We start from the raw sequence: 14403 nt of genomic DNA, 5'->3' as shown, positions 1-14403 counted from the left end.
CACCACTCATCAGAACTACAACTAAACTTAATGATCTTTATGGCCATCTAGACCGTGCAAGGTTGTACATCTTGTGTGACAGGGGAGAGAAAGAACCAACTCGATTAGCCAAGATCCTTGTCTGTCAAAGAAGAACAACAACAACAACAAGCCATCGGAAAATGCAGGCAAAAAGAAAAAAGAAAGGAATAAAGAGAAAAAGAAAAAAAAAATAAGGAGGGGGAGGGACCGAAGAAGAAAGAAACAAGTCAAAACGAAACAAAAAAAGAAGAAAATAAAAACAAAAAGATCAGACGCGATGAAAGCTGACTAATATAGAGTTTTAGATGCATGCCTGTGTCGACGCGCATTTCAACAAATCCAGTCTAATAAATAGCACAAGACAGAAATTTTACGGCGTTAGTTTGGTCCGTCCAATCGCCCGATTTGCGCCTCTGCTGTGATTGTTATCATTGGGTGCGTGGCTCTTTGTTGTTTCACACATACTAGAGGTCTCAGTATTACATTGTATTTATTGTACGCAGTCTTCAGTACATACAGTACAGGGAAATGCGCGGTGCTGTCGGACGCACCCTCAGCCACCGCCTACATTCGGTAAAAAACGCCCCATGTAAGTTATCGATCACCTCGCAGAGGCTCGAGAGTCTTACCCCTCGGGCTCTAACAAGATCCTTCGAGGTTTCCTGAGGTTCCCTTCCCAAGGGACCTCCTTCGGCGTCTATCGTAGTTCCCAAAATGGGCTTGACAAGGCGGGGAGAAATAAACAAAGACCCGGCAACTCACCATTACGTGACCAAGAATGATAACAAGGAGTTGCTTCCAGAGAATTTATGCCCCAACGTGCTCTCCAGTACAGAAACAAAGCAAGTCCTTGCCGGAAAAACACCCTCAATCAAGAGTGGGATCCATAGCTATGCTATGTGATCGGAAGAGTTTCAACGTTCTCCCATCGTAGCAGGATTAACTGCATCGTAGTATTCTTCTTGGTGGACCCCCGCATGACTATTTACATATACATGATTTCCCCACAAACGTGGTCACAGAGACGAACAACTAGCTAAAAGGAAGATAATAACCACATCACAAGCACCCACTAGAGACATACAGCATCCGAAACCGCGACTCCTCCCGCGCCAGCAGAGCGGCTGGCCGATCAAACTCGACGAGTCGCCCCTCCTCCATCACCGCCACCTTGTCAAACCACGCGATATTGTCATACCGGTGGACGATTGACAGAACCGTGCAACCCGCAAACTGCTCCGCGACCACTCTATCCATCAGAGCTTGTGTCGCTTGATCAACCCTACAACGCCCGATATCGGGATTCTGCGTTAGCCCTACCCATTCCTCAAGAGAGTAACCCCGCCGGAATGCAGGCGCTATTCCAGTTAATTGGGCACGACATACCGACTCATCGCCTCGTCGAGGATCAACACCTTGCTTTGCCGGGCAATCGCGCGCGCCAGCGCTAGCAGTTGCCCCTGGCCCGCGGACCAGCGCGTCGGATCGAGAGTGGCGTCCAGGCCGCCTAGTCGTGCGACGAGGTCGGTGAGATGTGTTGTGTCGAGTATGCGGGCTAGCGCCGGCTCGGAGAGGGTGTGGGTTGGATCGATGTTGAAACGGATGGTGCCTGGGAGGTAGCACGGTTCTTGGGGGACGACGCTCAGGCGGGCGCAGAGGTCCTGCGGCGGTACGGAGGTGATGTCGAGGCCGTCGATGTGGATGGTGCCGGTCCCGCAGTGAGGTCGGAGGAGTCCGGTCAGACACAGCAGTAAGGAGGATTTGCCGCTGCCCGAACGGCCGCACAGCGCGATCTTCTGGCCGGGTTCAATGCGCATGCTTACACCGCTGAGGACAGGTCTAGATCTGGAGGGTAGAATAGGGGAGTCAGTCCTATGCTGTGAGGTGGGTATGGCGGGCAGCCGGGTGGCGGTGCGGAACGTACTTATATGCAGCACCCACGTTCTGCAGCTCCATGGCGCCACGGCTGGGCCAGTTTGTCTGCTGTGGGAGGGCGGTCTTGCCGCGAGATTCGGAGGGGGTTTGAGCCGTGAACGATTGGATCCGTGAGACAGCCCCGAGACAGGACTCGGTCATGGACCAGAATTTCAGGAGCCGGGCTAAAGACTGCGTGAAGCTCATGAGGGTCACGACGGCGGTACCCGATGAGCCCGGGTCGAAGGAGTCTGGCATTAGGACCGTCAGCAACGTTAAGAGAACAATGAGACCGCTGGCAATTAGGTCCATGGCGAGGGTCAGCCATTGCTGGACCATGAACAACGTGTATGTGCATTTCTGTGACGTGTCCACCATCGAAAGATTGGCTTCCTCGAGGTAGGTCTGCCATTTAAACGCACGGATGCTCGCACCACCGCTGAGGGCTTCGGAGAGGTGCTGGAACAGAGGGGCCTTGGCCTCGATGCTGAGAAGGCGGATCTGTCGCGAGGTGCGCAGGTAGCATTTCTGCAGGAGGAAGCAGACTACCAATAGGGGAGGGACCGCCAGGGACATGTACTTGGCTACCACAAAGAGGATGGCTAATTTTAGGAGACAGGACCCGATGGCTTGGTGCGAGCAGCTAGTCAGCAGAGAGATAGTCGTGGGTTGCGGCTCAGACACTACTCACCCTTGGTTGCGTTGACAGCTGCCAGTGGTAATGTCATATCCACAAGCTCCAGGTCCTGACTAAATCTGTTTTGGTGCAGAGTAAGTATGAGTTAACGTGCTTGAGATATGGCCAAATGAGCGTCACCATACCGATTCAAGATATCACCCGCAGTGGTTTCATTCAGCCAGGAAAGAGGAGCACTGAACGTGTTAGTCGTGCTTGTTGTTCAATGGAGCCATGCTCTGTGTACCTCATTACGCTGCTCAGAATGTCCGCATGCAGGCGTTCTGCGCTATTGGAGATCATACGTATCAGGTAGACCCTGTTGGCCATTAGTCCAGACACCAGGTTGTTGACAGGTAGGTGTGAGGGAGAGGGTCCAGGAATTACCAAGAGCCTGCTGCTCCAACCACAACAGTACCAACTGCGAAGGCAATAAAAACGCCCAGATACATCCCTGAAAGTTGGCTTGAGCCTTGCGAATCTGCATTGGACCACCACTTCAACCATAGATCTAGTTGCAAGTGATAGTACAGGGTCAGTTGCGGCGGTCTCTTCATGCCACTCACGAACCGACAGCAGGTGTACTTACTGGGAAAGTCCTGACAGAACGCGGCTATGAGAATGAGAATGACGTATACTGATGCAAGAGTTCGACCAGTACATTTGAGGTAGTAAAAATAGCCAGCCCCATCTTCACTATGGGAAGACTGTGTCGATCCCTGAGAGCGACTGTTGTCGTCGGACGGCAATTCGTCCTCTTGGGGTTCCACGCAACGTTCGGATGCTATCGGCCATTTTTTGGCAGCGTCTTCATCGGCCTCCGTCGAGTGGGATTGAGCTTGTGGTGACTGTGTTGAATGTGAAGACAAGATATGCTGCGCCACTCTACCATCTTCAAGGACGAATATTTCGTCCGCGAGTGCGGCAACCTTGGCTGTTCATTCCCACGCACATCAAACACGTCAGCGCAGTGTACAGAAAAGGCGCAAAGGAGCACTTACAATTGTGGGTCGATAGTAGCACCGTAGTGCGCTTGCGACGAAAGTACCCTTTGTCCGGGCTCAGCAGGCGCTCGCAGATTGTGTCGATCGTGACGGAATCGAGGCCACTGAAGACATCATCCAGGATAACAATCTCACATCTCGAGTAGACCGCACGAGCAAGAGCCTATGAGAGATTTCAACGCGTAAGGCACAGGCACACAGAACCGACAACATCTGGAACTCACGACTCGTTGCTTCTGCCCTCCACTGAGGGCATTCCCCTGCCCGCCAACACGGGTCAAATCCCCCTCCGGCAGGGCTTGGAGATCCTCGCTCACCCCGCACATCCAGAGTACCTGGTGGTACCACGCGGGCTGCATGCCCAGCGGCCCAACGATATTGTCACGGACGGTCCCCTCAACCAGCCAGGGTACCTGGCTACAGTAGGCCGTCGGCACAGGGTTCGTATGGATGCACCCGTGGTCAACGACGGTTTCGCCCAGAATGCTTTCCAGAAGCGTGGTCTTGCCGGCGCTTACAGGGCCCATGATGGCTAGTATATCTCCCTGGTGCGCATCGACATCAATCTCGTGAAGTACCGCAGGTCCAGAGGGGCTCCACCTAACAGTGGCATTCCGCAAGGCGATCAGAAGGCCCTTCTCTGTGCCTGTAGATGGAACCTCTGACCCCCAGCGGCCGAGCAGTGATGTACTTGACGACACTAGTTTTGAGTCGAGTTGAAGAGGCTGTGCGTCTTGGTTGGCAAAATACTTCTGCAACCTGGCGAAGGAGCCCAGGCATTGGAACAGGGCGGGTAGTGCCTGGATCAACGTGAGAACTGGTAGTGTAATCAGGCTCATGAGAGAGAGTGCGGTGAACGCCTGCGCGGGGTCCAGTGAGCTGCTTTTGTTCACGGTCGAGAGTAAGGTGAACAAAGCAAAGGAGGCAGCTGGAGACACCAGCCACGAGAAATTGGCTACAGAGATTGTCAGAATGGGTTGCATAAGCCTTGTACTAAAGTGAGGGCTCTCCACTTACCAATAAAAACCTCCCAGCACAATAAGGACCGAAATTTATGGGAGGTCGCAATCTCGATCGATCGGCAACGGGCGATGATAGACTCGATCTGCGCCCCGAGACCGAGGAGTTTGATGGATTTGATATCGTTGAGCATTTGTCGAGTGACATCAATACGGCGTTCTACTCTCTCAATCCACTCGCGCTGAGCCCGGTTCTTCAGCTCGCATACCTTTGCAATAACAAGTATACACACTTTGAGAGGTATAGGTTAGTCTGTGCCATCACAAACGTAAAGTGGAACCTACGGAGAGATAGCACAACAGGGACAATGCAGGACACGGCCAGCTGTCTTCCAAGCAACCAAACAGCTAGCCCTATGTCGATCGGCGAGGCCCATATCTCGTGCACGTCCCGGAGGCCCGTCGCGATTCGCTCCACGTCCGTGCCCAGCAAGGTGAGTGCAGATGTACTCCCTTGATCTGCAGCCCCGAGCTCAAGGGTTCGGCTGTAGACCGTGGCAAGTAGAGCCCCCCGGACGCCAATCACGAAACGATAAGCCTGTCTGTTGTAAAGGGCCTTGGACGTCTACACAATGTCAATAAGTCTGATCTTGACGGGCGCTGTCTGCAATATGCAGAGATACAGAACGCCACGTAAGACGGTAAGAGAGATAGCACGTACTGCAAGCCCAAGATACACAATCGCCGACGCTCCGATCAAACCATACCCCTTGTTCCGCGTCGTCTGGCTATCGGGTGATCCCACAAATTTGATCATGGCGTTGACCAGAAGGGGTTGCATCAGGGTGAACGCCGAGAAACACAATCGAGGAATGACTCCATGCAGGAATTCTGTTTGAAACGTCCGGAACGCCGTGAAAAAGAGCTGATTTCCACGTGATTGGTACACTAAGGGGGAAAGAAAGACAGAGAGTCAGCCATGGTACCCAAATAAGCCTAAAAAGGTGCGAGAACAGTGCAGTCAAACTCCCTTACCCTGAGTCCATCGTCCCCGCAGCCTCCTCATCAGCTTTTCGGTCGTGAGGCTGTGCCCGAGGGGCGGAAGCTGCTCCAAAGTCAACGGCGAGAAGAAGCCTTGTTTCAGAATTGGGAGCACCCATGTCAGTAAGCACAGCTCCCACAAACTGCTGCTTTCCTCCTTTGTCGTATCTTGGGGCTGCGATGGTTGTGGGCGTGTCTGTAGTGTGGACTCAAGTATCAAAAGCAAAACGCGTAGGCCCAACGCCACACTCAGGATAATGGGCGCAAGGATGGTGTTCGAAGCAAGCCAGAACGTCCGGGCGCGGACACTCTCCAACAGCACCGCCACAAACAAGCAGAGACTGGGCCAGATAGGGGGCCGCACCGAGTGAGCGCGCTCAAAGTATGCAGTTGGAATCGCCGCACAAGTGTCGATTGTCTGCAGGATTTGCGCAGCGAGCCATACCCGCGTCTGCAGCGTCGGGGTATTGTGTCGGATGCCGAGCAACGCCAACTGACTTCCCAAGAGTACAGCATGCAGGGTCTATTGCCCACATTAGCGTCCAAACGGCATTACTCTTGAATCAAGTCTCAAAACCCACCATCAAAGTGATCGTTCGCCGTTGGTTGGCAACCTTGACTGGCTTCGGGAGGAGACAGGCGATACGGGTGAGGTGGATTGCTAGGAAGACAAACGAGGGGAGCGAAACCAGAACCACATCCTCAAAGAGCAAGGTGAAATCAAATTCTCGACAATGAACGCTCACGACGGGGCCGAAGGAGTTGTCACTCCCTCTCGGGCAAGGAAAGACAGCCATGGCGGATGATCGACTTTAGTTTACTGCCAAGGGCCCGCATGCCATCGAATATATAATGGAGGTAATCATCCGCCTGGGCGCCGAAAATGCAGTACATGATCCCATATTGAACACATCCGATTCTGAGCACGGCCATTGCACAAAGCACGCGACGATGGCTTGAGAGACCTGTCGATGTTGTCGTCGCTTGAGCATTCCAATTTTCTTTGAGGTGCATACTGCTGTAAAGGATTAAGGTTGCGCGACCTGCGTAAACCCCACGGCAGCTGCCGATTGGATCAACAGGCGGCCTGCCATGGAGTATAGCCTTCAATAAACCTTGCACAGGTCACGACGCTGGCATCGATTATCACCATGGCCCTGTGGCTGATGAGAGTAGCCCCGTATGGGAGGTTCGACTGTCGTGTGCTCAGTTTCCATAGATAGACGTGGAGCCCGTATCTACCCTGCATGTGCGCCACGCCCAGGAACACGAATACGGGGGCTGCCAGGAACCCCGGACTAAGCCTGATGTGGCTGCGATTTATGATCCATGATGGACACCAACCCAGGAGTTTCAGGATGCTTGTTTTGACGGCAATTCCAGCCGATGCAGGGTGAAGGGCGATGTCCTCGTTATTTCCGACCGGCCGGTTGGAGGGTGTCGTGAGAGGGGTCGGGCAATGATGGCCCCAAGCGACGGTGAATGTGTATTTAAAGTGCCACGAGGATATCAGCTACGCCTCATGGTTGAAATCAATGCCGTTTGACCAGACGAGCTGAGAGTCTGTTTTAGTAGTAGCATTTCGGCCGACTGGGGCCTCGACCCGGCCAGCTGGTTCCTGGTTCAATTGAACCAGCTTCGGCAGGCTCCGTCCCGGGAAGTTTCCCGTCCAGTGGGAGCCGGGGAGAACCGGGCTAACCCGATGAAGTCTAGCTAAGCGAGGCGAGGGCTCCTGCTGCTGCTGAGATCACGTGCCCGGGCGGTCGGAATTAAGTTTTCCGGAAAAGGGCAAAGTCGGCGGATGATGTCACCGCGGTAACCGAGTCTCATTCATTCGTTCGTCCCCCTTCGATGAATTTCCTGGTCCAGCGCCCCCAAAAATAGCCTCATCTCATCCCTCATCCCACCCCTACCATAATATCATTTCGTCTTGTTGGGTGTTTTTTCTTTACCACCCCTGTCTCCTGCATCTACCACCGTAGAGGGGAATCATTCTACCTATACCTTATGTTCCAATGACCTCTCCTCTCCCCAAGAAACCCCCGGCCGGTGGGCGCACTGGCCACTTCGACGGAGAGGGGACGACGACGACGACGCCGCCGCCGACGCCAACGCCAGACTCTGCGCGGGACCATGGCGCTGGCCGTCGAGCCCGTGAAGTGTATAGTATCTTCCACCCACAGAGCCTCATTTCGCCCATCGAGGAAGAGGCCGACCCGACATTGCCACTCCCTCCGGGCCAAAGTACCCCGAGTACCCCGCATCATGGGGGTGGGAGCTCCCAGCGTTATTCTTCTGTGGCTTCCCCGGCAGGATCCCCCCATCTGCATGCAGTAGACACCGAGTATACTGTCCCCTTGGTGCTCGAGCCTCATCTGAGCCACCACAACGAGACCTTGACCTCCTTCGCCCAGTTGGCCGCTTTGCGGCTGGATGTTGAGCGCGTGCTCATCAGGTATGTCTGCAATGCATACCTTTCTTCTTCGCCGGGCCATATACGATTACCGCCGCTGGCTTAATGATTCTACGCGCCTCCTTGTTTTTGTTTACCTTTATTTTTTTGGGTTGATTATTGTTTAGCGTCTCCGATCAGGACTCGCAGTTCATCATCGCGCAAGCCGCACAAACAAACCAGGGGGATCTGGATCTGCAGGACCTGGGTGATGGAGTGTGGAATGGGAATTCCAGGCTCTCCCTCGATGAGTGGATCATGTGCAGGGTATGGCTTCTTTCTTCCCCCTTTTCTAACGTGACACTCTCGTGGTTCGAATGTATCCAACACCTCACCGACATCTACAGGATACCCTGGATCTCCCGCCCTCGAACCGGGAGAAAGGCACCTCCTCGTTCATCGAGGTCAACGACCTCAGCACCGACGCGCGGTACAAGAATCTCCCGTTCGTCCGCGGGGATCCCGGCTTCCGCTTCTACGCCGGCACGCCGCTGACCGCGGACAAGAAGATCAACATCGGCTCGATCTTCGTGCTCGACAAAAAGCCCCACCCCACGGGGTTGACCGGGGTCGAGAAGAACGCCCTGGTGACCGTGGGCGCCCTGGTCAGCGAGTATCTCGCCGTCAGCCGACAAGCCACCGACGGGCGCCGCGCGGCCCGACTCTCCCGCGCGCTGAATTACTTTGTCGAGGGCAGTTCGGAGATCGGGGAGCGGGCATCGACGGCCCCCAGCACGCCCGCCGCCGTGGGCACCGCCTCCATGTCGTGGTCGCCGCCGCCACCAACGCTGTCCAACCGATCCGCGCTGCGCTCCGCTGAGGCCCCGTCCGTGAAGAACAGCGAGACTCGCTCGCATCGGTCACGCAGCTCCCGCGGGACGTGGAGCCAGGGCCGCCGATCTTCGGGGGCTCGATCCACGTCGCGCGACAGGCGCGGCGGGTCTGCGGCGTCGAGATCTGAGACCAGCACGAATCGCACGCCCGAGGCCTCGTCGTCGGGGGACTCGTGGATGTTCCAGCGGGCGGCCAACCTGATCCGGCAGAGTCTGGAGCTGGGCACCGACGGTGGAGTCATCTTCCTCCGCGCCGACCCCCATATCCTCCACGAAGCCAAGTGGCGAAGCAGCAACAACATCAGCGAGAAAGCTTCGCGCGAACCCACTCTACCCCATGTGCTGGCGGCGTCGACCGCGCACGAGCCCTTCGCCGCGCGGCCCGGCTCCAAGACCACGCCGCCGTATCCGGCCGCGGAGTTGAACGTCGAGTTCCTGCACCAGTTGTTGGACCGCTACCGCCACGGCAGACTGTGGTCATTCCACCGGGACGGACTACTCTCCAGCTCCGATGACGACCGACCCTCGCCCGCGCGCGCCGACTCCCAGCAGAGCATCGACGAGTCGCGGATGCAGAAGGCCTCGGAAAACTCGACCCTCAACCGCTATTTCCCCGGCGCGACGCAGGTGCTGTTCGTGCCTCTATGGAACGCGGCGGACTCGCAGTGGTTCGCCGGCTGCTTCTGCTGGAACACGCTGGAGACGCGCGTGTTCAACCCGACTGTCGAGCTGAGCTCCATGCTGGGGTTCGGGTCCTCCATTATGGCCGAGTACATTCGCATGCAGTCGGTCGCCGCGGACCGGCAGAAGAGTCATTTCATTGGTAGTATCTCGTAAGGACGGCCTCTTTCCCCCCACACAGTTTCGTATTCAACCAAATCAAGAGACACTGGAAGATTGACTCAACGACTTGATGCAAATCACAGGCATGAACTACGCAGCCCGTTGCACGGAATTATGGCCGCCGGCGAATTCCTGCAGGGCACCCGACTGGACGAGTTCCAGCGCTCCTTGCTGGACACCATCTCCAAGTGCGGCCGCACACTGCTCGACACCATGAACCAGGTGCTGGACTATAGTAAAACCGTGTCATCGGAGCGCGGCCGTGCCCACGCCAAGCGCCGCAGCGCCAAGCGAACCAACTCCGGCGCTTCCTCGTTGCTGGACACTTCCGTGGCGACGGACCTGAGTGCCCTGGCCGAGGAAGTGGTGGAGGGGGTGTATCTGGGCCATGCGTATGGGCAACGATCCACCGCCCCGTCGGACTGCCCGGAGAATATGGCGCAGAAGTCACTGGTGGACGCGCCGCAGCCGACCCAAGAGAAGCTGGCCGTGGAAGTGGTACTGGATATCGCGCAGCACAATTGGGTGTATCAGACCCACCCTGGCGCGCTGCGGCGCATCATCATGAATCTCGTAGGAAACGCTCTGAAATACACCGAAGCCGGTAAGGTATCCTTGGAGATGGACGTGATCGAGGCGGCGCCCCGAAAGGCGGGCGGTCCTGCTGCCAAACCCGGAGAAGCGCTTGTGCTGAGGGTCTCCGACACGGGCAAGGGAATCTCCGAGGAGTTCCTGCGTAACAGACTCTACACCCCATTCGCGCAGGAAGATCCGTTGGCCGTAGGCACCGGCTTGGGGCTTTCGATCGTGCGCAGTCTGCTCAAATCCCTCGACGGCGACATCACCTTCGACAGTCGCGCAGGCGAAGGGACCTCTGTCAAAGTCACCATGCCTCTGACCCGACCGGGTCTCGAGGACGCTTCCCTCGATCGCGATCTCCAGAATTTGACGATCCAGGGAAGCAAGAGCTCCGGGCCGATTAGCAAGCATGCCGGGCGACGAGCCAGTATTCTTCTCGAAGGAGACGCGGAGGATATATCGTCGTCCTCGCGATGGACGATCATCAGCCGCTACCTGGTCGGCTGGTTTGGGATTGAGCTCGTGCCGCACGACTCCACCTCGCCCGTGGACTTTATGCTTGTGGATGGAACCACCACCGTTCCAATCGAAACAGAGACCGTTCTCCCCCCGATACTCGTCGTATGGGACCCATCTGCATCTCCATCGAACCCTCTTCCCGGCTGGCTGTCGTCGGCGCCGACCGTGAACTTTGTCCGTCTGCCGTGTGGGCCGTGGAAGCTGGCAGCTGCCATTGAGCGCTGCTTGAACCAACAGTCGGAGACAACGTCCGTCGCACTCCACTCGAGGATATCACCTGTTGCGCACGACGACCAACATCCAGCCGCCGCCGCAGCCGCTCCACAATCACAACCCTCACTGTGCCCACAATGCCAGAGCGCATCCACACAGCAGGATGCGGCAATCGAAAGAACCGCGCGAGGCCCACGAGTCCTAGTCGTGGAAGACAACCCCATCAATCGCAACCTCATCCTCACATTCCTGAAGAAACGGAACCTGGCTGCGCTCGAGTCGGCCGACAACGGCAAGCGCGCCGTCGAAGCGGTCGAGCAGGAGAAACATGGCTACGACCTGATCTTCATGGGTATTCCCCTCCCTTCTCGTCCTTACAACCACATAGTGCTAACCTTTCCTGCTTAGATATCTCCATGCCAGTGATGAACGGCTTCGAAGCCACACGCGCGATTCGCGCCCTCGAGCGGGAGCGGGGCAGCGGCGTCTCGGCCAAGATCATCGCTTTGACCGGCCTCAGCAGTGCGCAGGATGAAACCGAGGCGTTGCACTCCGGGATGGATATGTTCGTGACCAAGCCCTTCTCGTTCGAGAAGTTGTCCGAATACCTGGAGAAGTGGGAGCAGAATGAGTTATGAGGGGCAACAAACATCTCAACCAGCATATTTTCCTATTCTGTCTGATCAGGTTGCGATTCGGCCTGAACACGTGGCCGATGCCATTAGATTTCTTTTTGTCCAAGGGTTTTGATTGATGTGTCACGTATACGGTTTCGGCGCTCGATACCCCCTATTGCATGAGTCTGCTTTGTTGTTTAGCCATATGAAGGAATGTCATAACGATTTAGTTCCGTCGTATCATCCAGAGATCCTCTGTATTGTCTGCGCAAGAGTCCTTGCGGCTCACTCGGTAACTCATAGGCTTGTGGTGTGGATAATTCCATATACACTGTTGATCAGAGTAGGATCCGTGTATCGAATTTGAAGAAGAGCGCAGCTCTCCTTCCTCGTCTTAGGTTGTTGCATGGAACCGATTAGGATCCACACGACCTGTTTTCAGTACGCCAATAGACCGTGATTGATATTCACAGTCTACCTGAGACCCCAGAGTCCCCTCAGCTCAGCCGCACGATCGGAAGTCTTCCACCCGGTTTCAGCATCGATCCGCGAGAGATGTTTCAGCAACAAGATCTTCTCGGTGGCGTATTCCTCTACCATGGTCGATTCATGAGCGGCAAGGACTTCGCTTCCTGCAAGGTTCATAAGGTCTGGACTCACTGGCTGCTGAGCTGCCGACCGATAGCTCGCCACATTGTGCGACTGGGTGTGCTTCGAGGGTGGAGAGGTCGTGCAATACCCCGCGAAGACAGTCCCGGCGATGTATAGGGGTTGCAGATGGTTGACCCAGTTTGCACTATAACTCTTTTGGTTAATACGAAGATACCTCTCGAGACCGGTACGGCTGGTCTGTCGCCAGCTTACAATGTATGACGGGAAGTGGGAACTCACTGAGAGGAATTACAAGTTGAGATGCCCATCAGTTCACGTGCATGCCAAATGGCATCGACCTGCTGGATTGATGTAAGTGACCAGGCTGCTGCTCGCGCAGGCTGCGTATACGCACAGCACTTTGGGTCTCAGGAATAACCGGCACAGCACCCGTCTGCAGGAGCAGAATCGAGCCCGCATGATAATACGTATTGCCACAAACTAGACAGATCCCTACATCAGTGCGGGTTGTGTTTTGGACCCACAGAGAAGGTTCACTCACTGGCCGATGTCCGAGCATGTAGGACCGTAGGAGAAACGGTGCCAGGGCAAGGCTCCTGTCGCAACAACGGGTAGACATCCGGCGGCCGAAGCCGGTACCAGCGCTGCATTTCATTCCACAGAGCCGCCACCGACTCACCCAAGTCAATTTCGCTATGGCCAGCAGAGTTTGCCAGGAGGTTGACGATCTTCGCCAAAATCAGGTTGGCCATGTTACAATAGTCATCCACCTTGCCTTTGGCGGCCAGCGACGCAAGGGACATATCGTTCATCCAGAAGTGGGCGGGGATCAGGGTCGCAGACGTCTGTGACAGAAGGCAGATGGCAGGGGTCCTACGTCAGACGATTTCCCACTGATTATATCGAATCTTCAAGCCGGTAAAGCTTACCTATTCGCGCAAACGCCCAGAAGCAAGACTTCATAATATCAGGGCTACACCCATTTTACTTCTTCAACTGGAGCAGACCGGCACACCCCTAAAGTTGTCAGTAGCTTGACTTCCGAGCATCCGAAAATAGATAGTTGGTGAGAGAACCTTCAGATGGCGTCGCCACTCATCGACACCTGATGCCATCATCTCGTAGACACAAAGTAGCGTGCATGTCGCCAGAATAGAAGAATCAGCACGGGCGGGGTCTTGCCGGAGCAGCAGGCGACTGGTGTACTGGTATAGCTCCAGTGTGACGGAGCGATGTCTACGTTGAAGGTGGTCCAAGTGCCGCGAGGCGAGAGACATTGCTGCTGCGACGAACGCCGATGACTTCATCATCTCATGGATACTGAACACCGTGAAATGCCTATCAGAGTCGGTGGTCTCGCACCAAGTTCCTGTTCCCCGCAAGTAGAAGCTAATGAGCCTAAGTTTCTCTGACTCGGAAACAGGAGACGGTGGTTGGGGCAGGACGGAGATGTCCCCAGAACAAGCCTTGCCGAGTGAGAAAGGCGCAGCGTGCGTGCCAGCGTTAGGCTCTCCGGTCGCGATCGGGCTGTGTGCGTTGCCGGTGCTCGGAGTTTTGGAATTGGACGATTGTGAGATGGCAAGCCACTGGACATTCATCACCCTTCCTCACTGCATCATAATAGGATTCACCCATAGCTGTGGCCGACCTCTACCTTAAGATGAATACAACCCTTGAAGCGGGTTGTTGTTGTTATTGAATTTATTCTCGCTTCTAGCAGACATAAAACCCGTATAACAGCAGACGCAGCTCGTAGTCTGATATACTATTCTTATTCAGTTATAGATATAAATATTAAAATTATATATACTATCTTCATCTAGTTTGCCTGCAGATATATACAACCGATCTGAATTTTTATAAATTATATATATAGATGTAACTAAAATGTTTCTATATAAATAAATAGTAATAAAACAGCTTTTTATACTGTTTTTATTATGATTTTATTAATATATAAAGTATTTTATTAATACTATAAATATCAGTTATATAAATAATAAATCTCTTAAAATCTAGTTTTTACTATGATCTGTTTAAACTAATAAATATTTTTAGTAGTTTTATATATTAATACTACTCTAAGCTGTCTTATATCTAATATCCGGATATTATAGTAT

The 14403-nt window shown here is 54.6% G+C and overlaps 3 protein-coding genes across 3 annotated transcripts; 1 reads left to right on the top strand and 2 right to left on the bottom strand.

Annotated features, from left to right (window-relative positions):
* Positions 1 to 1076: 1076 nt before the first annotated feature.
* BO66DRAFT_458251 (P-loop containing nucleoside triphosphate hydrolase protein) lies at positions 1077 to 6412 on the bottom strand (the record flags this gene model as incomplete). Its single annotated transcript, XM_025652205.1, has 14 exons — positions 1077 to 1303; positions 1408 to 1866; positions 1946 to 2564; positions 2627 to 2685; positions 2999 to 3122; positions 3201 to 3545; positions 3613 to 3778; positions 3840 to 4570; positions 4633 to 4866; positions 4920 to 5199; positions 5296 to 5522; positions 5610 to 6066; positions 6127 to 6138; positions 6197 to 6412. The coding sequence occupies 14 exons, from the start codon at positions 6410 to 6412 to the stop codon at positions 1081 to 1083; spliced, it is 4152 nt and encodes a 1383-aa protein (XP_025501164.1). The 3' UTR covers positions 1077 to 1080.
* Positions 6413 to 7630: 1218 nt separating this feature from the next.
* Positions 7631 to 11882, top strand: BO66DRAFT_473570 (hybrid sensor histidine kinase/response regulator; the record flags this gene model as incomplete). Its single annotated transcript, XM_025653062.1, has 5 exons — positions 7631 to 8070; positions 8196 to 8334; positions 8415 to 9733; positions 9827 to 11406; positions 11463 to 11882. The coding sequence occupies 5 exons, from the start codon at positions 7631 to 7633 to the stop codon at positions 11690 to 11692; spliced, it is 3708 nt and encodes a 1235-aa protein (XP_025501163.1). The 3' UTR covers positions 11693 to 11882.
* A 263-nt stretch (positions 11883 to 12145) lies between these two features.
* Positions 12146 to 13881, bottom strand: BO66DRAFT_441299 (uncharacterized protein; the record flags this gene model as incomplete). Its single annotated transcript, XM_025651336.1, has 6 exons — positions 12146 to 12467; positions 12563 to 12624; positions 12678 to 12763; positions 12825 to 13156; positions 13272 to 13300; positions 13360 to 13881. The coding sequence occupies 6 exons, from the start codon at positions 13879 to 13881 to the stop codon at positions 12146 to 12148; spliced, it is 1353 nt and encodes a 450-aa protein (XP_025501162.1).
* Between the last annotated feature and the right edge of the window lie 522 nt (positions 13882 to 14403).

This window comes from Aspergillus aculeatinus, assembly GCF_003184765.1.
Source record: "Aspergillus aculeatinus CBS 121060 unplaced genomic scaffold BO66scaffold_43, whole genome shotgun sequence".
In the NCBI taxonomy this organism is placed as follows: Eukaryota; Fungi; Ascomycota; class Eurotiomycetes; order Eurotiales; family Aspergillaceae; genus Aspergillus; species Aspergillus aculeatinus.
This window is presented reverse-complemented; position numbering and strand designations above follow the sequence as displayed.